General features: G+C 37.7%; 1 protein-coding gene across 1 annotated transcript in view; it reads left to right on the top strand.

The window, feature by feature from the left end:
• LVRN (laeverin) overlaps window positions 1-23,742 on the top strand; it is a 34,320-nt gene that overhangs the window by 8,606 nt on the left and 1,972 nt on the right. Inside the window, exons 3-19 of the mRNA XM_030470695.1 lie at window positions 896-1,035; window positions 3,199-3,325; window positions 5,577-5,731; window positions 7,044-7,157; window positions 7,823-7,966; window positions 8,293-8,358; window positions 8,499-8,564; window positions 9,645-9,814; window positions 11,270-11,346; window positions 12,325-12,464; window positions 13,946-14,001; window positions 15,248-15,401; window positions 16,346-16,440; window positions 17,344-17,451; window positions 21,669-21,839; window positions 22,176-22,316; window positions 23,538-23,613. Coding sequence (XP_030326555.1) covers window positions 896-1,035; window positions 3,199-3,325; window positions 5,577-5,731; window positions 7,044-7,157; window positions 7,823-7,966; window positions 8,293-8,358; window positions 8,499-8,564; window positions 9,645-9,814; window positions 11,270-11,346; window positions 12,325-12,464; window positions 13,946-14,001; window positions 15,248-15,401; window positions 16,346-16,440; window positions 17,344-17,451; window positions 21,669-21,839; window positions 22,176-22,316; window positions 23,538-23,613 — 2,000 coding nt within the window. The remainder of the gene's footprint in view (window positions 1-895; window positions 1,036-3,198; window positions 3,326-5,576; window positions 5,732-7,043; window positions 7,158-7,822; window positions 7,967-8,292; window positions 8,359-8,498; window positions 8,565-9,644; window positions 9,815-11,269; window positions 11,347-12,324; window positions 12,465-13,945; window positions 14,002-15,247; window positions 15,402-16,345; window positions 16,441-17,343; window positions 17,452-21,668; window positions 21,840-22,175; window positions 22,317-23,537; window positions 23,614-23,742) is intronic.

Raw genomic sequence — 23,742 nt, 5'->3', positions numbered from 1 at the left:
AAAACGTCAGTCCCAGTATACAAAGTCTGTAATTCTGGTATTAAGGGATTTATTTCATTCTAAGTAGATTTTAAGACATATTTACAACATACAAAGAATTGTCTTACGAGGCAGAGACACTTTAGCTTCCTGGGTATGTGCAGAATAAAAATGAGAAGACTGTAAAGCTCTGGAGATGCTCCTCATGTCCCTTGCTGGAATCTCATGTGGGATGTATGGGGAGTATAAGAGTCCAAGCAAATTCTGTAAATTAGTATTCTTAGAGAAATCTGATGGATCTCTTGCATCCTTCTTAATTGCATTTTTCTGCAGTTCAGTGCCACAAATCTGTATTTTTCATCTAAATAATTTTCAGCCACAACAAGGAAGTCTTATGAGATTTGCATGGAAGCTAAGAAACTTAGGAATCACAATAAATGGGATCTCTGTAAGAATCGTTTGAAGCATTTTCTTCCTCTAGGAATCTTGTCCTTGTCCCCCTTATTCAGAAGGAAGGTATCTGATAAAGTATTTAATAATTCTTGGGCACACATGACATGTATTTCAATCATAATAGATTATATGATCTATGCAGCAGAGAGTTATGCAGCATGGGATAAATTGTCTACAGTTTGCCCACATCCTCAAACTGACGCAGTTTGATATCCTTCCAAGACTTCAGTTAAGAAGCTCAAGAGTGGATTTTTGGTCTTTGCATGGAAGATCATGACTCTGATACGTGGCAATAGCAATGAGTCTGGCTGCTTGCCTTCTACCAGAAACGTGGAGTTAGTGCGGAACTTTTATATATCAAAGTATATCAAAGAGAAATATAAAAAACCATGCAGAAACCACAAAATTCTTTGTTTGTTATGGAAGAGCAATGGTTTGAATATGTCTTTGATATTTTTTCTAGATGTATCAGAAATGAAGGATGAAAATGGAAGCCTGTGGACTGTTACCACATTTAACACTTCGCTGAAAATGTCAACTTATTTGACTGCTTTCGTGATTTGTGATTTTGATTATGTCACCAGAACCGAGCGGGGAAACGAGGTAAATATGAGGCTGCATAACACATTACAGCAATTAACAACAGAAATTGGCTCTGTAGCGCATCATGTGCTTTATAGACGGTATCACAGAAATTAACTGTGCTTTCTATTCCAAAACTGTTTGCTTATGTGGCAAAACTGCTGACATTTATCCTGCAGATATTTCTGCAGAAAGCTTTTCTTTAGGATAATTAGGTTTTTTCCCTGTTCTGTTAATTTCATACAATTCCACAAGTAGGTTTGGGCTCTGTATGTTAAAACTTCAGGAGCATCTATTCTGCAGAAAATACTGGTCATAATTCAGGGTCTTCTTATCTTCTTAGTTGTCTTAGTCGTAAAAAGTTATCTGAAGTTCAGTGCCTTGTTCTTCAAGGCCCTTTGAGGAACAGTGTCATGACATCATTAGGAGCGATACTGTGCTCCAAGCATTTTGTATGCTAGTATTTTAACCTTCTATTCTGCAGTGGGCACTTTCTTAGCCTTCAAAACTGACTATTTTGTGTTTGAAGCTTCTTAATCAGTGAGTATTCAGTTTTGCTCTTACACTGCAATGGCCAAAGCTTCTTGAGAAAAGCTTAAAAAAATCCACTCCATTGGCACCAGGTATTCCACTTTCCTTCTTTTGCTGAAAGTCAACAGGGAAAAGATGTATCAAGTTGTTCCAAAATAAGCATAAAGCTCTTAAAGCTAGCATATACTTGCTATTGTTAATAAATGAGAACACAGTGTTAGTTTCATCCTTAGTTCATTGTCATCCTACTGGGGAATGGTGGGACAGGGTGAGAAGGCAGTATGGAGGTGACCGTAGCACAGTATTACCTCCTTGTTAAAGTGCAGATTGGGCTTGGTATGTCATGTGTGCTGTCCCCTGTATAGAACATGCTGGATGCTTAGGCTCTCAGTGGTGCCTTTTTCTTGGGTTGATCTATAGTGACAGGAGTCAGCAAATCAAAGCATTCAAGCAAGTGTTTCTCAGGAGGAAAAGTGAATTCTATTTATTTTGAGAGATAAAGGGGAGAGGGCATTTTGCCTCTTGGTTTCAGACAGAGATGGTCAGTTTGTGCCTCCACAGTATTTGTGTGAGCATGTTTGTGGTCTCTGTTTTGTCTTTTCTGGTAAGTAATTCATAACCTGAAACACCGGTATTATAACTCAAAACTCATACTAGGATTAGGATATTTAGCTGTCCATTGTGTTTAGGTTTTGCCAGGATTAGGATATTTAGCTGTCCATTGTGTTCAGGTTTTGCAAAACGAAGTGATCTGGTCTTTGAATCTCCTCTGAAGCCTTGTCTGAAAAGAGAGGCTCAGAGGCAGAGGATACTCTACTGACTGAATATGCTTTATTTTTTCCCTTGTAAATTAAATCCTAATGCTTACCAACTGTGCTGTTAGGGTTTGGCTGTGCAGCTCCTTGTGAGACCATGTATTGCATTTAGATGCAAGAAATGCAGGGGTGCTTGAGCTGCTAGGCACCTAGGGCGATCTCACATCCGGAAATACATGATGGAGAGAGACATAAACCTTTTGTCAATCTACTCCATCACCATGGGCAAGCAGCTGCCCTTTTCAGTACCACGACAAAGCAAATGAGGATGGGAGGGGAAAGCTTTGCTTGCTGCTGCTGTTTTCATTACTCAGAGGTACAGATGTCATCTGCTCAGATGCTGTCTGCTCTCTCCAGCAGCAGTGGGAGGCCAATGGTCTGTTTCAGGCTGTGAAAGTTCAAGAGGAGAAATGTGTATGCTTGGACCGCAAATGCTGTCTGAACAACCATTTCTCTCTCTTCAGGGAATCAGTGGAAAAGTTTGTCACCCCGACTCACTGGATGGAAAACACTGGCTTAAGATATGTGATTCTAAATAGTTTTACAGCATTTCCCATTTAATAAAAGAAAAACTAGGAGTCCATTTGTTCCAGCAATTATAGTTGGATTCAAATCTTGGCCCTTTGGAAGTACTGGAACTCTCCTAGATTTTAGCAGGATTAGGCTCTGTGCCACATTTTGTTAGGTCTAGCAAAACTTGAGTTGGGATCTTTTTTATTAAAAGCTTCATTGTATGGTCTGTTGTGGAAAGACAGCATTTTCAAGCAATGATTCACAGAAGAGAAGAAAATTAAAATATGAGGGATGTCTAAAATAATGCTTCCTTGTTATATTGCAGATACGTATTTGGGCTCGGAAAGAGGCAGTTAAAAATGGGTATGTTGACTATGCTTTAAATATCACAGGCCCAATATTTTCATTTCTGGAAGACTTACTTAACGTCAGCTATCCTCTGCCAAAGACAGGTGAGATTACTTATTTTCTTAAATGGACCAGAAGTGCCTGCTGGTGGTGTATAGTTCGCAGAGGCAATGGGTTCTTTTGCAGTACTCTCTTTCTATGGCTTACCACATTCATGGAGAAAAAAAAACAACCCTAAGCTTTAACTCACTGAAATCTCCTTTCTGCATTATGGCTCTTATTAACTCCTAATTCAGAACTCTTACCTTCCCATCACACTCATTCTTTTAAACCATCATTTCCTAACAGAGGGGCAGATGGGACTACAAAGTGGATAGAAGAGAGCTGTTCAATTACATGACTATTTCTGGGATGTATAGACCATACCAGGCAAATGTTGTAGTCCCTATGTCCTCCTAGTAAATCCACGCTTGCTGTAACCCATGTGTCCCCAGAGCATACTTTGCTTTTTTTAATATGTTCCTGTCTTACCTGTGAGTTGGCTGTTGGCACATTCCTCCTCAGAAAAATGACTCTAGCAGGAAAACATGTGTTTCTACTTAAAATGGTCATCAGGTATGTCAAATCAAGCTTCATTATAGAAAAAAGGGTGCCATTATGTGGTTTATGTAGTTCTACTGTATAGTTTGTCCTTTACTTGTACTTGGATTCCCAAGGGCTTCAGCATGAATATTATGGGGAAACATGCTCCTTTATACAAATTGGTAGAATATTAAGAGCACAGAGGCAGTTCTTATTTAAAATGAGTTTTGGACCTGCCCATGATCTTAGCAGATTACAGGACTTGGGGGGAAGAATTTCCCCCCTTTCTTTTTTGCTGATTTCTCAGACCTGTATCTTGGCACTTGAAATTAAATAAATTTTTATCTGTGTAAATATAATAACTCCCAGTGTATTTAGAATAACTTGCATAATTACTCACTACACTTCTTATGAAAAATGTAATATAGGCAGTCTTCACTTTAAATTTTGGTATCTTAGAAATGGTGGAAGCTATTCAAGGGCTGTAGACAATGCTGTTCCATGCTTGTGTTCTTCTAGTTAGCAGCAGTGTCAATACATTAATTAATTAGTGTAAAAGTCTTACAAAATTGAAGTAGAAGAAGTTCTTGCAGGGCTCTTGTAAGATTTCACTTTCTCAGAGTGCTGTAATACCATTACAGTCCCACTGTAATGTCATGCAATACAAACTGCATTTCCCACAGACTTTCTTTTGTTTTGCTTAAACATCTTAAGTTTTGCTTAAACATCAATAGGATTAGAGCAACCAGAATAGCTACTTGTAGGTAATTTCTTTTGCAAACTCAAAATGTGAAATAAAGAATTATTCAAGGGTTCATTTTCACCTGATTTTAATGCAGTTATAAGTGAGCTCTTTTCTCCTGAACTGGATAGATGGGGGCTGCCCCATTGAAAATGAAATACCTTTTTAGGTAAGCCTGAGGTGATAAGCCCCACTGAGATGCAGTCTAGCTCTGCTTGTGTTCAGCACCACCCTTATGTTAGTTCCCTAGCTTTCAGACTGGAACTGGCTCATGGTCAGCTAGTTTGGAGTACAAGCTTGTGTCTGCTTCCAAAATGCTCTTCCAAAATACATACCTTTTCCAAATTGTGCTCGTTGCGGCTGAGTTTAAACAGTATATTTTTCTTGGAGATCCTTGGATATTTCGTCCAGCTCTCACATTTGAACTGTAAAACTGCTCTCTGTGTGTAAGTCAGAAGGGGAGTACAGAGGTAACAGCCATACTATGGAAACAAAGAGATGATGTTTCTAAGGCACCTTTCACATAAGAGTGGAAAGGATCCCTCTACTCATAGAGCCGAAAGAACAAGATTTATTTATTTATTTTTATCAGTTGCTAGGCTGAAGAAAGAGGTAAGTATGATCTTTCCCAAACACAGGAGAAACTTAAAGAGGAAAAGATTTCTGACAGCCAGAGGTGAATATATTCCCTCTTAGCATTGGCAGACTACAGCCTTCATTTTTGTTCAAAACATTTGTATGTACAAGACACAGTACAGATCTGAGCTTCATGGGAATTTATTTTATGGCTTCTCAAAGGAGCATGGCTGGGCTCAAACCACGACAGAGCAGCAATCATAGGTGGAAGGTATGACAAGAAGAAATTTCACAGACCATTTGCACGAACGTTGCCATAATACCAGAAATAACCACTAAAATGTAGTGTCCTGTAATTGTATGGTGGACCAGAGTGAGCATTAAAATCATGGGAGCATTTTACTTCTGAAAATTTTAAAGATACATTTTTTTTTTCTCTGTTTGAATCAATTTAGATTTGGTTGCACTGCCTGATTTTGGAGCAGGTGCTATGGAAAACTGGGGGCTAATGACTTTCCAAGAATCATCACTGATGTACCAACCAAGTGATAAATTCACAAGCAGAAAGGCAATGATTGCCATAATTGTGTCACATGAGCTAGGACACCAGGCACGTGGTAAAATATTCTGTACATTTATTTGCCTCTGAGGTTGTTTCCTTCTGGTTGCTGATGCTGTGGTCACTGATACTTGGAAGAAGAATAGTGACTTGACAATTGGGGGTGTGAGCACTAGAGTACTGAAAGACTATTTGAATATATGTTCTGCTGATAAATCAATATTGAAAGCAGATTCTGTTGTATTACAGACTGCATACTGACGGTGCAGGACTCATTGATACTAAACTATTAACGGACTACTTATTTTTTATCTTACACAGTACCTGAATGCCATTCTAGAAAATACTGTAGGGATGTAGGGTGACACAGTGCTCTCTAAATACAATATACTTAGTACTTCAGTGGGAGAATTAATGGACTTCGTAAGTATTCTTTTGTAGTGGCAATGCATGTCTAAATTGCAAAAGGTGCTTGTTTTCTCTGTAAGAAACACCCTGTGATATAAGAAAATTAATGTTTTACACTGTACCTTTTTCCAGTTTTCATAGTGATTTTCCAAATTTTTCTTACTGGGTTTGGAATGATAATGCAAATTCACTTATTTATATGTTTAATTTACTGTTGTTTGCCAGAGCAACAACTGTTTGCACTTAGTCAACAAAGTTACTAAAAGAGTTTAACTTGTCTAATGCACTTGTATGCCCTTTTGACAAGGTCGGTAACTTTTCAGACCTTCAGATGAGCAAACTGTTATTATTGCAAGCAAATGAAACAAATATCAGGATTTAATTAAACACTATTTCAAAACAAAGTTGTAGTTCAATTTTTTAAGAATTAACAAATAAAATAAAAATTCACAAGCGATCAGGTTTTTGTTAAATATGACCTGCCAAATATGAGTACATAGCAGCTGTTGTGGAAGTTTTATTGCTTGCCAGGATAGGGATTTGCTGATTTTGGAAGTGTTTGTTTCCCCAGTTCTGTTTATCATTCCTTTGACAATTTTCTTTTGTTAAGAACATGGAAAAATGCTTTTATAATTGCTTGATAAAAGCCCTACTTTTAACCATAATGATAATGATCTTTTAGATATTTACATTTTATTGGGAAGTATTTAAAATTGAATAGAGTAAAAGAATGACATCCATAACTCATGGTATGAAATTTAAAAATAACTGCCCTGAATATCTGACTTTTTATAAGGTGCATCTTTTTCTACTCAATTTTCACTGTCTGAGGGAATACCCAGCATTTTATTGTACATGAAATAAAATTACTTCAGCATAGGTATGTGTGTTTAACCTGCAAAAATTGAAATAGCAGTCCAAAGAGATGTTGAGACATTTTTTCTTTCTGCTTAAGTGGTTTGGAAATCTGGTTACAATGAACTGGTGGAATGATCTGTGGCTTAATGAGGGACTGGCATCTTACTTTGAGTACCTGGGAGCTATCTTTGTTGAACCCAAGCTTTCACTGGTAAGTACTAACGCTTACTAAAGTAAGCTAAAGTAGCAAAGTTCCAGCATGTACAAAGAAAAGGAAGGTGCAGGAGATGGGATTTAATTAAGCCCTGGTATTAGCAACTTAACTCCCCTGGGAAGGACCAGCAGTCTCGATTGTTCCCTGGAGGGTCTCCATCTGCTGTGATCATATTGAGCTCTTCTGCAGCTGGGACAGAGGCTGGCTGGGCAGCTGTGATTCTGCAGTGACAAGGAGTTGGTGTTTTGCCCTAGGCCTGTCATGTAGTAAACCCAGCTTTCTCTCCTGGGTCCTGTAGCTGATTGTTTGCCTCCCTGCCTGTCCAAGATCTTTTCCAAGCATCCCATACAGGTTTTCACTTTCCAGTGTCTGTTCACTTATCGTTTAATATAGGTGATTTATTTTTTCCGTGAGGATCACATCATAATTGTCTTTGTCAGGCTTAGTCTTCTCAGATGTAAAATTTTCACTGATCATTGATGTTGTATGTGGATTGGGTATGCGGTCTCTTTTTACTCCATGGGAAAGTTAGGGAGGGGGAAAAAGGATTGTTCCTTGTTTATTGATAACTATTTCTACTAGTGCTAATCCCATAATCTGTATTCTCTGCTGAGAATAAGTATTTTCTGTTCAGCTCACTTGGGTTTGTCTTTTTCTTGCAGGATAAAATCTTTTATGATCATGTTGTACAACCTGTTTTAAGGGAAGACAATGAAAGAGGAGTTCGATCACTGTCAGAGACTGAAGAAAAGATCAAAGGATCATTTTCTTTAATATCTCTGTTTGACAGCATCACATACAGCAAGGTTAAAAAATACAAAATTCTTCCAATTTCTCGTATATTCTAAACTAATGGTACAAAAGAGGTTAGAGAGGAACTGTTGAATTACAGTGCTTTTTGTAGGTTGTTTTGGCATTCAAAATTTGTTTCTGCTTCACACGAAAATTTATTGGATGTTGCAGATGTGTTTGGCTATGAAAGAAGTGGTAAAAGTATTTTTAACCTCCATGAAATATGAAGCGTAGGAGTAGCCTGAGTAATTTCTCTGGAATATAGTTTGAAAAAATATTGCAATAATAATCACAATAATAATTCACGTTTTCTCGTATCTTTTTTTGTTTTGTACTCCAGGGGGCTTCTATTACCTGGATGCTTTCTGGTTTCCTGACCGAGAAGTTGTTTATCAGAGCACTTACTGTAAGTTTGAAAAACTAACGAATGCCTTCATCTTGATTTATAAGCCTGAAAAATTACAATTGTACAAATACCTGTTTGTCTTGCTGATGGTTTTCATTGAACCCTCATGAACTCTGATGTTTCTGTTTGTTTCTGTACAGTCGTATCTGAAAGAATTTTCTTTCTCAAATGCTAACCAAGATGATCTCTGGACCCACATACAGATGGTACTCATTTTATCTCTAGTATTCTTGCTCTGGTATTTGGCACAGTCCAAATTTAGGCCATATACTATTGGTAGAAGACTGCATTGGAATTTGGCTATCCCTTGTTCAGTCTTTTGCATAACATTTGCTTTGCTGTCTCTTTTGGCTAATGCCTTCTGAAGAGTTTATTTGGCTGCTTTACTGCACCTGAGACCAGTGAAGCTAAATACAGGAGTAGAGAGATGAGATGGGAAATCAGGGCCAGGTGGAGTTTTGGGTTTCATGGAGATTGCGTAAGCCTACATGAAATTGCATAGCCTATTCTTCTGGGATCTAAGTTTTGCCAGATCAGAGTGTGTGATGCTCTGGGCTTGATGATTAAAGATGCTGATAAGTCACAGATCCAGCAAAGTCTATACCCAGGGCAGCAGCTCCGCATTTCACCCTTTGCTGGTTTTGGCAGAAATCTGAATAGGAAAACAGGTGCAGGTTTATTTTGTAAAATTCCAGTTTCCTGGTCCTCTAAAGAAGGCTTCCATTGTACTGCAGGCTCATTCTTATGTTAAGAACTAGAGTTCCACAATTTCAGATATGCAAGGCTGTTACATCTTTTAAACTAACAGAGACTGTACCAATTCACGCTAGTTGGGACTACAGTTTAGTGTATTTTTCAATTTGTCTTTACTATTCATTTTGTTCATTAGGTAGTCACTTAAAAATCTCTGTTATGGCAGCTTTATCTGAATGAAATCAACAAATCAGGTCTGTCATAGCCATAGAGGTGTGTAAATATATGAACACTAAAAAGAGAAAGGTTAGCAATCAGAATGCAGGCTAGCAATAAGAATGAGAAATGTCATCTCAGTATTTCATAATTCCTAAAAGGGCTTACTCTGTCTTTATTATAATGTCAATAATGTAATTTGGACTTTGTTACACTGGGGTTTTTTTGCATGAATCAAAGACCAGTAAACTGCTAAGCAGTTATGTTTTCTCTAATATTTTAGAACAACCCAGAGTGTTGTTTTCAGAGTGTTGCTGAAGCAGTATCAATAACTACCTTTTTATTGTAACTATTTATAATTTTTGTTTCTCTTGCAGGTCGTAGATGCACAGAATGAAGTTCAGTTGCCAGCATCTGTAAAACAAATAATGGATTCCTGGACATGCCAAAATGGGTTTCCAGTTTTAACATTAAATCTAACCACTGGCACAATCAGTCAGGAACAATTTCTTAATAAAAAGAATGAAAACAGCCCTGATTCTTACAAGTATGTTTAGTTTGTGTTTTTATTGTATGTTTATACCCTCGTTTTTTGCAGGAAACGCTTCAGTTAGGACATTATGTTTTGACTATCTGATTTTTTAACTTTATGGCTTTTTTCTTGTCAGAAGCAATTAAGTAGAATTTGTTGGAGACTGGAGGTTGCAGTAGTTCTGCAAGTTGCTTGCTTTGCCAAAAGGTTGCTTTCCTGTGGAGTAGCCATATAATGGTTTTGTAAGAATGGACACAGCCCATGAATAGGTTGCAGGGGAGGAGTTTTGCCTGGCATTTTCTTCTTTCCTCCTGCCTCAGTTGTATAGACTGAGGATCTGGATGAACCATGCTGTATCTTCTTTCCAGTGCACATATTCCCAGTCTCTTCAGTTTGGCAAGGATAAAGGGATTTCATTTAAGCACTTTCTCAGAAAGTGCCTGTCAGTGAGCATTGCCTGGTCCATTTGAAAGCTGTGCTGCTTATTTAGATGTCTAAAAATGGTGGTAGAAGGAGCTGCCTTTAGTTACTCATTTTGGAAACTAATGGCTAAAGTCTGAACTTTCATGAAATTCAGCGGTTGTCATGAGTGTTGGGGTGCATGGACGGGACCCACGAGATGAGTTCTCGCACAGGTAAAAAGTATAAAGGGGAGCAAAACCCAAAGCAATTTTCCCCTGGCTGCTATTGCTGGTCATACAGCCAGCCAGAAGAAATCTTGACAAGAGCCATAGAGTTTCCTTTGCACCCGGGCTCCAGGATTTGGAGTCCATTCAGTGTTTTTGGTTAGCTCAAATAAGGAGATCCAAGTTACAAAAGTTAAATCCTTTACTGAGTTAGCAAGAGGCAATACCATGAATTGAATGAAGTAAATGTCAGAAAATCCAGGACGTGCCTATGGCAAGGAGTTGGAACTAGGTTATCTTTATGGTCCCTTCCAACCCAAACCATTCTATGATTCTATGATTCTATGCTTCTATGATTTTATACAGAATTTTTCAGGTTTTGAAGCTTTCCTCTGTTTTCACAAGGAATTTTACATTCCCTCAGAAAGGAAATTACAGCTGTCAGAGTTACAATTGTATGGCTGGCCTGGGGGCTTTTTTTAGTGGACACCCTTCTGAAAAGGAGCTTTACGTTCTCCAGAAATAGGATGAAGTGCTATAACTGAGGAGAATAAAATTATTGCCTGAAGAAGGAAAGCCAGATCGCAGAGATACCGTGGTGTTCAAATACAGACAATATTCTAGATATGAGTGCCTATTTAAAGCAATGCTTAAACTCTCTGGTATCCTAAGTGCTGATCCAATGAAGGTACCACCATCTGATGAGGTTTTGTGTGTCAGAGAAGAGAAGGTAGATGGAGATTCTTAATAAGGAACTCATTTGCAATCTAGTTTAGCATAAGCTGAGAGTGGGGTATTTTTAAGCTTAAGAATTAATTATATTGTTTCTTTTTTCTTTGTTAAGTAACACATGGATTATTCCTATTTCTTGGATGAGAAGTGGGTCATCACAGCCCTTAATGTGGCTAGATAAAAGCAGCAGTAAGTAATGTATTTGTTCATGCATGCTAAAACCAAGCTAATAAAAACACAGCTAACTCTTCTCTACACAGGATGTATTTGAATCGCATAGGGAGATAAAACACATTTCACTTGTATTTGAAAGCCATGTAGCAAACTTGTCAGACACTCTTTAGTCAAGGAACTTGCATTCCTGTTTTTAGATTAAGAAAATAATAATTTTATTTTTGACTTTTTGATGCATAAATAAACCAAATGTTTATTTACAAACATGCAAATGTTAAGGGTAATTTTAAATTCAGTTATTATTTTGAGAACTCCTGTCAGTTCTCTTCTAGTGGAGAAATGTCATGTTGTTATTAAGGGGTGTTCATCACAATGCTTTTGGTAAATGAAAATGATTTAGTACAAAGTGTTAACTTGAATTTTGGAATAGTTGCTGCAGTGGCATAACAATACATAAAGAGGAAATACCTCAAAAGTGATTTTGCATGTGTATTGTTGCTGTAAATAGCTCTGCAGGACCTAATTAATCATACTTCTACACGTGTTAAATTAAACTCAAAGCTCCAAGCAGCGCAAAGCATGTTCATTCAGCGCTGCACTGTACCGTGTTGAAAGCCTGTCCTGTTGGTTGAGGGCTCCTCAGGCAATGTGTACATTTGTAGCTTCTACCCATGTAATTGTGTTGGTCATTGTCCCTCAGACATCCATGCAGCAATAAAAGGCACACTAGGAGGATGGTTTTGTTATGCTGGAACATGTTTCACTGAGCCTTGGTAGTGGAGGAGCATAGTTTTGCTATCTTAGCTGGATCTAAAAGTGCTCTTTGAACCAATGTGCTATTATAGGGGAAGTACTGCTAGTGCTATATTCTAGCTGGTTTTAAATGTTCAAGCTGCTATCTGTCATGTGCCACTTTCCCATCTCATTTAACTTGTGAAGAGAATTTAGCAGTGCACAGAAAATAAAATGAAACATTTTAATGTCACTTTACAGAAGTGTTTCCTGAAATGCAAGTATCAGAATCAGAATATGACTGGGTCCTGCTGAATGTAAATTTAAATGGATACTACAGAGTCAACTATGACCAGTTAAACTTAAAAAGATTAGCACGCTTGCTTGAAAATGATCCAAAGGTAAGATCACATTTCTCTTCTCAAGCTTATAAACAGACTCTCTCCATGTATTTCTTCTTGCAGTTCTTACCAGGAATCACACTGATGAAAACCTGGAATAGGGAGAAACTCGTGTATCAAATAAGAAGAAATGGTCCACTGTTGGCACCACCAAAGTCACTGGCAGCCTTTCATAGTGGGAGAGGAACAGGCCCAAGTAATTTCACATATCTATGAAAAATAACTACATGAGATGGCATTCTGTCTTCAAAGTTGTCTTAACAGCTAATGGTTCTTTCAGTATGTTAAATTTGGCGCAAATTGTTATTGGTAAGGATGTGTGATAGAGCTTTATCTGCTGTTAGGTAACCATGGAGTAGGAAAGCTGGGAGAAAGCCTTTTATTTCCACATTTCCACAAATCACAGTATTTCTGCCAGTGTAATTTCAGGAAAAAAGTAATCTGACTTGGGTGGTTTTGGTTGGTGGGGTTTTTTTGTTTGTTTGTTTGTTTGTTTTTGTTGTTTTTGTTTTGGGGTTTTTTTGAGATTTTTCTCAGAAGTTCTAATCAGTTCTACTTCCACTCTTTCAGTCCTCTGTAGACACCTCTGACTTGCCACAGTTTGGGCTGAAGGTGAAAGTGGTACAGAACAGCCTATACGTGTGGCTGTATATGGGGTTGGATGGTATCTAATGTTGCCTCATCCAGGAGTGAGCCAGAGGTTCCAGTAGTAATGTCAACTCATTGGTTTTGGTGAGAACAGTGAGAAGGTTTAAGCTTTCAGCATCATAGTAATCAGTGCAGTCAGACAACTTCTCCAGGTCTGGAAATGAGGGTGATATGAACATGGGTTGTGGTTAAACCTTTTTATGGCACTCTGATTTCCTTTCTTCTAGGCTTTTTTCTTCCACAGCAAATCTAAGGCAGTAGGAAATTAGGTGTGTGCTGACTTGGCACCAGTCCATGGGAAGGTTCTCTTGAGCAGTGGTCAAGCTGTAGGGCATGGAAGCAGGGAGGAGGGACCAGCAGTCCTAACAAGAGCACAAACTGTAGGCAGGGGTTTGCCCATAGCTCTGTGTTAGTCATTTAATTCATGATAGTGCCAGACACTTTGTTCAGGACTAATTAGAGGATGCACTCTGAACTGAAGCACCAGGAGGAAAAAATATATTAAAATGATGGAACTGGGATATTTTTAGGAAATGTAGCATTTCCATATTTTAATTTTCATTTCAGCATGCAAGTAAGAGGGATCTTGAAATTCCATGCTTAATGGACTGTAGCTGTATATTTATATTATGTAGCTATATATTTATATATACAAACATCCCTAAAAGCACATATGTAATTTCAGCTTAAAATGCAGGATCCATTTTATGACTTTTTGTAGAAGATTTTGGCTTAGAAAAAGTGTCTTATCCTTCTGAAACATGGTAAAGCTTTTTTAAACTTTTAATGACATGCTTTAGATCCATTAACACCACCATAAATGCTCTCTGCAGGCTATTCCCGCTGTCAGCAGGTTCCAGCTGATAGATGATGTTTTTGCATTGACACAGTAAGTACGTTTCAAGTATGTCATAGAAGATGATTAAACTACATGATTGCATTCAACATCGCTACTTCTGCTTTGTTCATTCCTACCCATATGTGCCTCATAAGAATAACAGCTGTTTTGACAAAACACTGGAGGAGTTAAGTATTTAATCCATTCTTCTGTCAGTGCTGAGTGATTTCTTTCAAAATTTCTTCTAAGTTTTGTTCCAACTCTTAGAAAATATTTTAAATAATGGCATTGTCATGAGTTTTTTAAGGACTAACCTGTATTTGTTGTAACAGAGGAAAGATTCTGAATGAACATTCTGAATTTTCCTTAATTTATTCTGGGCTATCTCAGCTATGCTGTCCTGTATCACTCTTTATACCTCTTTCATCTCCCTGGCTGATTGATGACTTGGTTGTTCATGTTTGTTCAGCAGTACTGTAGGAAGCTGAAGAAGCAATAAATATGTCTGTGCCTTAAACGTACCAGAGATCACAAAGGCATCGGACAACTATGATGTGGGAGCTCAGCGGGGAGGTGGCCAAAGCGTATTGCATCCTGTCAGAGCCTGTGGAGGTAGCACTGAGAGGAGAAAGTAAAAATTCCCATTTCTCCTCTCATACAAATGCCCTTTCTCATAAGAGAGCTCAAAATTAGTATTTAATAAGGAATGTAAGTGTGAAGTACAGAAACTGTGCTTCTATATAAATACACTAGAAATGTCTCTGTTGGGGAGGAGAGGGCCTTGAATTGGAATTTAATTGGGAAAAAAGTAATTCTGTGCTTGTTCCATATTGAGGCACAGAAATGCCATGCTGAAGTTGTTAATTCCACAAATAGTGTGCATGTGAATGAAATTGTTTTTCACAATAATTTGTATTCTACAAAAGAACCTGTAATGAAAATACGTTGTTTTCGCAATAAAAATACAAATGTATTAAAACTCATACCAGTGCTCTTTTACTTCATTTTGTTCTAGTGAGACTGGTGTGTGCTGTAAATGTGCTTATGCTGTGCCCTGAAGGCACAAGCAGAATAGTCTGCATGCTGCCATGCTTACTGCCATGATTGTCCTATTACTTTGAGAGTGGTGCTGTAATAAATGTGAGAGTTAGCTCTATTTTTCCAATGTTTTTTCTAGGTCACTTTCCACACAGTTTCCTGATGTTTTATTGTCAGTTTCATAAATAAACAGATGTTCATGGTAGGTGATTAATGTGACTAGATATGCTCAAGTATGAGGGTTTTTATTTTCAAATAGGTTTGGATATATTCAGATTGAAACAGCACTTGAACTAACAAAGTACCTTGCCAGAGAAGATGAACTTTTCATATGGAATATGGTTTTGTTAAACCTAGTACCTGAGAATTTGGAAAGTACTCTGAAGAACTATGAAGTATACCCACTTCTAAAGGTATCAACTGTTTTGTTAGTTAGCAAAGATACTAGACCATTTAAATAAATCAGACTAGAATGAATGCTTTTTAAATTCTCAAGAACGTGATGATGACTATGATGGGTGATAGTTCTTGTTATTCCCTTTGCATGATTTGTAATTTTTTTTTAATAGAAGGAGGTACTTACTTGTATATATTAGTCAATGATTAAAATATCATTGAACTTTGAGCAATTCTTATTATAAAGCAGAAATATATCAAATTCTTTATATTAAGCTTGATCCTGGGTTTTTGAAAAACTGAGGATCTGGAAAATACAGCTGTCAGTCAGTAATAAATAGTCAGTGGTAAGTAATGGGAGTAACACTGTTATGTATAAAGGGCATATAGTATGTATGTGCTGTGTGGCTTGTACTGCCTTCCAGTTTGTCTTCATAGAGAGAAAGAAGGGATTGGGTTTGGATACTAAATGAGATGATTCTTTCACATATTTGAGCTACTTGAGATGATACTGTCTTACTTATTTCCTTGACTTCTACTTGAAGAAGATTCCACTTCTGTTTAAAGTACAACCCCACAGTAGTAGTTCTCTTAAATTCTAAAGTAAAGGTATGTTTAAAATATGTGAGAAATATTTTCTATTGTATTTCTAAAGTATTCTCTATTGACATGTTCTTTTTCTGTTTTTTTGGGTTTTTTTTCACCTGAGAATGAGCATTTGTTTTCTTTCATAATAAGTCAAAGATCCTAGTGATGTGAAATGGTAACTTCCCAGTTTGAATGGATGTACAGGTGTTTTGAATTATAGACCCAATTTATATAAAATATTTTAATGTAGTGTGTTGTTAAGAAATTGATAGTGGTAAATATATAAGATAAATCTGAGAAAGTAAGGAAAAACACAGTAAAATAAAAACTTGCATCTAAATTAAAGTAATTTTTCTTTCCCTTCTTTTAAAAGAAATACCTTTTAAAGAGAATGTTGCCAATATACCATTATTATGCAGGTTTTATTCGTCAAAATGTTGATGCTTTGGAAGATGACTATTTTGCTCAGTAAGTATTCTGCTTTTCTCAGAAGTTTTTTCTGATGTGAATGGATCTGATTGATACACTGCCGTTTGCCTCTAAATTTAAATGCAGGATACAGGAAAAATGCTCTAATTGATTTGAATGTAAATGAATTGTTATTTTTACTGTCCTGTAAGTGTGTGTTACCTATGATGCTCTATTTCTTGAGCATAAAAGATGATAGTTTAATGATCTAAGTGGTAGCTTTTGTTGACTGGAGAACAGGCTCAACAGGCTGCTGCTAGTTGGTGAAAACCTGACAGCAGCGAACTTTAGATACGATTTATGGATCAATCACTAGAACTTTAAAATGCTCCATTTTGCAAAGCCGCTGCAGCCACAGTCTTGAATGTCAGAGTGATTTGGACTAAATGCAGTTAGTCTCTTAAAACTCCCAAGAGGGATGTAAACCACAAAAAAAACTAAGAAAAATTATAGTACATTTGTAGTCTCATTAATGTCCGTGAATGTTGATGTTGGAAGTACTATTATTGTTAGTTTATTTATTTATTTATTTATGAATTCTTATTTTTTATTAAACTTCAGCTGTTTCTAGTAGAGGTTCTTCTGGGTTAACGGCTGAAACCTCAACATGAGGAAGAACTTCTTTACACTGAGGGTGGCAGAGCACTGGAACAGGCTGCCAAGGGGGGTTGTGGAGTCTCCTTCTGTGGAGATACCCAAAACACACTTAGACACGTTCTTGTGTAACCTGCTCTAGGTGGCCCTGCTTGGCAGGAGGGTTGGACTAGATGATCTCCAAAGATCCCTTCCAACCCTAATGATTGATTCTGTGATTCTGTGAATCTGTGCTGGTCAAACACAGTTCAGGTACTCCAAATGTAGAATACGTATCTTTTATTCTTGATATTTTGGCTTCCCTTCAAGAGTATATTTGGAAAAGCTTTTTGCAACAGCGTGCTGGCTGGGTCTCCAAGACTGTTTGAACCTGTCATCTGAACTGTATGCTAAGTGGATGGACAACCCTGAGTACAAGTAAGAATGATGATGTGCTCCTAGAGGTGTGCATGTGTAAGTGAGGTGGGAAGTTAAAGGGCTCTTACACAGGGGAAGAAGAAGGAGAAATGCTCTTGTACACTGCTTTTCTTTCTCAACAGAAGGACAAAGTTTATGCCTAGCTGTGCCCCTCAGCCTCCTTCTCTTGCCCAAATCCAAACTTTATGATGATTTTATAATTATTGCTTTTTCATAGAGTTTACAGGCTGGAGGATGCAGATTTTTTGCCATGAAGACCAAAATCTGTTTAGCCACATAATAGTTGATCAGATTATGGCCACTATCACATATTGTCCAGTCCCTTTGCTGCAGTACAGCCTTAGGTGTACCATATACCAACTCAGTTTCTAAGCTTCTTTCAGAAATACTGAGTGAAATTATGTCTGTATGATACAGGCATCTGCCCATGGTGAGCCCATCAAATTGCCTTGCATGTTTTGTGTTCACACACAGAGGTGCTGGGAACAGCTGTCAGTTCTTATGCTGATACTGGAGCCTGGTGGTCAGGTTTCTGGTCTGTGAGGATAGAGCCTGGGCTCTACCAGGAGTAGACTTTCTGTATTTGAGTATTGCATTGTTAAAGAAAAACTATGATGTATTGAAATTCTTATTTTCTTTTCCTCCCTTTTTCTTTTGATTTTTTTCTATGCAATAGTCAAATTGTATTGGCACTGGTGAGTGAATATTCAGTTTATTATTATTTTTATTTGTTGTAGTTATAATAAATATTTAGTTTTTACTTGTATCTCTGTTGATATATGTATTTGGCTAAGTAGAATGAACTTGTACATTTATGTTTGTGTTTTTTTAAATAGCTTTGTAGTGATCATCCTCATAAAAACCAAATTTTACTTTGCAGTTAAGCTGAAAAGTTCAAATAGCCGAAAGACATTCTGTTATGTTTCAGAGAGAATATTCTTACTATCCCATACTAACAGCAACAATGCTATGCTGAATTCTCAGGCTGTTTTAAAAACAGACAACAATCTTCCCCTATTAATAATATTTGAAATATTTTTTTCCTGGAGGAATACTGCATACCTTATCTGAGTTGAAGAGCTGAAAAGTCTGTGAAATGTATCAGCTGAGCTGGTTTTAAATTACACAGAGAAGATTAATTTCACTGTCCTTTCTGGCACTGAGATAAGTTCAAAGGGACTTTACAGCCTCACACTTCACATAGCTAAAGGGTGGAAAAAAATACAATTATGAATTTTATTAAGCGTAAAAAAAAAAAAGACCATGTTTTAAGGGAAGAAAACATAGGAGATAGGACACTCCTTATGTTTCAAATGATTGATCATAGTTCCTGTTCACTTAAAGAGGAAGCTTTTAAGATGCTGGATAGAAAAGGAAAAGGGCACAGCAAACTTTATGAATAGATGCTCTTACATTCTCCATTCTGAGAGGAAAATTCGTAACAGCACACTATAGCTGTTCTGCTACATGTGGAACCCAGTATGACTCTCACATCTGTGGAAGGATATAATCATAGAATCATAGAATGGTTAATGTTGGAAAGGACCTTAAGATCATCTAGTTCCAATACCCCTGCCGTGGGCAGAGGAGCCTCACACTAGACCATGTCACCTAAGGCTCTGTCCAACCTGGCCTTGAACACAGCCAGGCACGGAGCATTTACCACTTCTTTGGGCAACCTGTTCCAGTGCCTCACCACCCTCACAGTAAAGAACTTCTTCCTTATATCCAACCTGAACTTCGTCTGTTTTAGTTTGAATCCATTACCTCTTGTCCTATCACTACAGTCCCTGATGAAGAGTCCCTTTCCAGCATCCTTGTAGGCCCCCTTCAGATACTGGAAGGCTGCTGTGAGGTCTCCACACAGCTTCTCTTCTCCAGGCTGAACAGCCCCAACTTTCTCAGCCTGTCTTCATACAGGAGGTGCTGCAGCCCCCTCATCATCCTCGTGGCCCTCCTCTGGACTTGCTCCAACAGCTCCATGTCCTTTTTATGTTGAGGACAGTAGAACTGCACACATACAATGCTTTTCCCTTTCAGATAAGGTGACCAACTTCCACTGAACACTTCCAAATAGTTCCTGGTAGAACTTAACTGGACTTGATACGGTGCATTTTTATCTGTTCCATGGAAATAACAAGCCAAGAGCCATGATTCCCAGCCAGTTTCTCAGTTTTACTCTTTTTTGCTTATAGGAATGAAGTGAAGCCAGCTAAATTAATGTATTCTCTGTGGTGCTTTTTCTGGCTTGTCTTCTTTTGAAAGAAGGAAATTAGTCTGCCATTGCCCTCAAAACTTAAGAAATCACTATGTCACTTCAGCATTGGTTTTAGGAAAATTATGTAAAATAATCCACCTTTCTTCCGAGCAGCTTTTTGTATCTTCCCCAAGATCCAGAAATAAGAGAATCCTGGTAGGCCAGTAATATCAAACCACACAACAACTCCCAGGAAAAATACTAAGGTTAATAAGCCCCACCCCTCATCTAATATAACCTGAAGCTCCAGAGTCCTTCTGGTCCACAGTGGACTTCCTCTGTGAGCTGTACAACATAAACCACCACAGGTGTCACCAGCCAGTAGACCATTGTCCCATAGTAGGCTGCCCATACAGCCTGCCTTGAATGCTGAACATCAGAGCTGCAGCCAAATGATACAGAAAGCCTGTCTATTTGCTCTTCACCCACAATAGCTTTACACTCAGCAACCAGTATTTTCTTGAAACTATTGGAACAGCTGCAGTAGCAAAATAAATAGCTGTATCTTAGCCAAAGCAGCTTTACCCTGTATTACCCTACAATGGCCTCTTTCTGCAGCATTATGAAATGATTATTAAACAAATTACTAGACCTTTTACTCAAATAAGATCTGTCATAAAAGGATTCCTCACAGGACTATTCTTTACCTTGACATAGTCTCTCAATATTGGTAACTGTCATTCTCGGTGACAAATGCCTTATGTTACAGCATATATCCAGGTAAATGAATCCAAACTAATTTTTTTCAGTAAATACAAAAATTTCCCACTTTTTCAGTTATTATGCCAGTGAAATTCCCCACCCACAAAAGGACAATCAAAATCCCTGCATTTTCACTTCTTAACAAGTGATGTCTGCCATGCAAAACACCTGATTCTCTCCCTCCTTTCCAGTAGTCCCTTTCAGTTTTCAGAGTTTATAACTTACATGTCTCTACCTTTGGTTTGAAGATTGCTGTCCTATAAACTTCCTTCTGAATAGTATTTTTTCTCTTTCTGCTCGTATCATCCCCATTTTCTCTAGGATAGTCTACTGAAATTCAAATGAATTTTTCTCAACTAATATTTACATTTGAATGTGCTGCTTCCAGTTTGGGCCTGAAGAATAGCTTTTGTGACCAGAAACTTATCTCTTTTTCCAAGTCTCAATTCTGACCTAATGGAAGATAATTTTTATACCTCTTACTTACAATCTTGGCCTTAAGTCAGGCTAACCAGATTAACAATATGCCATTGGGAAGTTAAATGTTTCATTTGTAGCAATGGGACCCATTCTCCTACAGAGAATTAGTCTAAAATATCATTAATTTAAACTGTTTTTAGGTAGCCTGCACAGTAGAATACATTGCTATCACTGGAAGGCACTGACAATATCTTAATATCGGGGACACATCATTGCCACAGGAGAAATCTTCCGTTAAAGCTTTTGCGCATGGAGTATTATACTGATAATGTTTGCATTTAGTTTCTGTTATGAAAATGGGCATGTTGAGGACTCTCCCTTGGTGTGGGAGAAATAGGAGCCTGCCTGGTGCATGGAGAAATGTCCTTTCTGTTTCCATTTGTGCTGCACATGGCTCTTCCTTCTGGATGCATTCACTGGAGAAGCTTTAAAAAGGCTTGTCTGGGGTGATGCCATGTGCAGCCGTACACCCTAATGATGTGATCCACGTCCTAGACTGTGATGTGAAAGAGTGGCATTGACACAGTATGTACACAAAATAGCTTGGCCCAACTGTTCTAAAAAACATTCTTGGTTTGCCTTTAAACTGCATGCTTTTAAAGTGTTTAAATCATTAATAAGGCAGTCAAATTTCCTGGCTTTATTTAGATTGCTATTTTATATTTCCTTTCTTGTGCAACTTTTAGCTGTAAATATTTTTTTTTTCCGGTTAATGAGTTAATTGTTGGTTTTGACTTTACAACAATACAGTACCTTTTAATCATATTTTGCTTTGCAGAATTCCCTTTTTAATTAGACGAACAGTCTGCTGCTATGGTGTTGCAATGGGAAGTGATAAAGAATGGAATTTTGCATGGGAAATGTATAACCGTACTGACTCCACAAAGGAAGATAAAGATATCCTGCTGTCTGCCATGAGCTGTGCCAAAGAATCGTGGTTACTTTACAGGTGACCTTGATCAAAGTATATCTTTGTGTATATAGAACGCAGGGTTGTCTGGTGGAGGGGTTGTCTATCTGTAACACAGATAAGAAAAGCACATATATCCACCTGATGGACCCTCATTTTACTGATAAGTGAAGTCAGTGGATAAGAACAGGGGATTTCACCGATGTAAGTACAAAACCCAAGCTGAATACACAGTTCAGAGTGACACCAAGTTTGGTATAACCTTCCGCATCCTGGTATTTGTTGAGACAGGAATTTTCCTGAACTGAATTATTTCCAGATCATCACTGTTAAACAGCAAGTAATAGGTACAATTATTACCTTCTTTTCTAACAGATACTTGCAGTATGGACTCAGTGATACGTTATTTTCTTCCAATTACACTTCAATCATCATCTTATATGCGGTGACTAAGGATATTGGGTACCGTATGGCCTGGGAATTTGTTACGGAAAATTGGCCACTTTTAAGTGAAAGGTATGGTAAGCAACCAGCTCTGGATTGCCTTTATTTCTGTGGCTTTTTGGCTTATTCCTCCACCTCTATGTTTAAGCCGTAAAATCCAGGTGCAGATTTTCGTTCCAGAGATGGCTTTTTTGTAATAGTTGATGCAATTCCTTAAGTATGCAGAGCAGGGTTTTCAGAGGATTCAACTCTGATCAGGGCTTAATGTCAGAGAAGACACAATGCTTAAAAAACCAGCCTGTTCATGACTGTTTGAGTGCTTTTAAATGTTAAATTTCCTGGAAAATCTGACTTTAGAAATGGATTTATCCACTAGCATTTCACAAGCATGGGTGTAAAATGCTGGAGTAGGATTGTAACCCCTTTCCAAAGAAAGTATGGAGAGATGGGGGATTGAAGCATACAGGTTTACAAGTGCTACATGGACCAATTACAGTTAATATTCACTGACTTAAGTCCTAACCATCTCTAGCCTCCCTGAATTAATGCATGTAAACTGCAGGTGAGCTTGGGCTACTTGTCTCCAGTAAAACAAGTATTTTGATACCTGTTCAAAGACTCCCTCTCTCCTTGGCAATGGTGAAAAGTGGCAGGGCTCTGACAGTACCTTCCTGCTGTCTTCAGTGGCAGAGAAGTCCATCAGCAGTCATTAGTGGCAGCTTAACCAAGACCAGCCATCTAGGAGCATTCAAATGTATATCTTTATTGCTAACACTAGAAAAGGCAAGTTGTAGCAGATTTGTGTCGCACCAGCTTGTTCCCTTACGGAGTTTTTCTGTGTTCCATACTGATGAGAAATTTGCTGGGAAATTGACCCATTATTTTCAAACTAAAAGAATAGTGTGGGTGTTAATTTATACGTCATCCTCAAGATACCATCAGAAATGCCAAGTTGTTAGAATCATACTAGTTAGCTTTTCTAGCTCAGTTTGGCTGTATGGGCTCACAAAGACTATCCATTTTAAGCAAAGAATTCACTTCGCCAACGTAGAAATACCAGATCTTCCTGTGAAATAAAAATGAAGGGTAATTAGTGTGCTTCACTCTGCTTTCATGTCTAAATTGAGTGTTAATTTCTTTAAAAGGGGAAAAAAGAGTACGCAGTTGCAAACTTCAGCTTAGTTGATATTTTCAACATGGTAAATGATAACTAAATAGAGTATTTTCAAATGAGATAAAATCTAGTATGTTTGCTAACATGCTGTTTGAAGGACCTTCATCTAAATTTTACAGGTATGGGAAGGAATTATTACATGATGTATTAAAAGTCATGGGAAGATTTGTCAATACAGATGTACAGATCCAAGAGGTAAATCAGAGAAGCAGTTAGTTTTATTAACAATTTGTAAGTACAGGTTTTTAAATCTCTTGTTTTTTAAAGAAATAACAGAATATATTGTACAATGTTGCTGTGTTGAGACATTGAGAAAAATGATAC

This window comes from Strigops habroptila, chromosome Z (assembly GCF_004027225.2).
Source record: "Strigops habroptila isolate Jane chromosome Z, bStrHab1.2.pri, whole genome shotgun sequence".
NCBI classification, from domain to species: domain Eukaryota; kingdom Metazoa; phylum Chordata; class Aves; order Psittaciformes; family Psittacidae; genus Strigops; species Strigops habroptila.
Note: the sequence above shows the minus strand (reverse complement) of the source record. Positions and strands in the feature narration are given on the sequence as shown.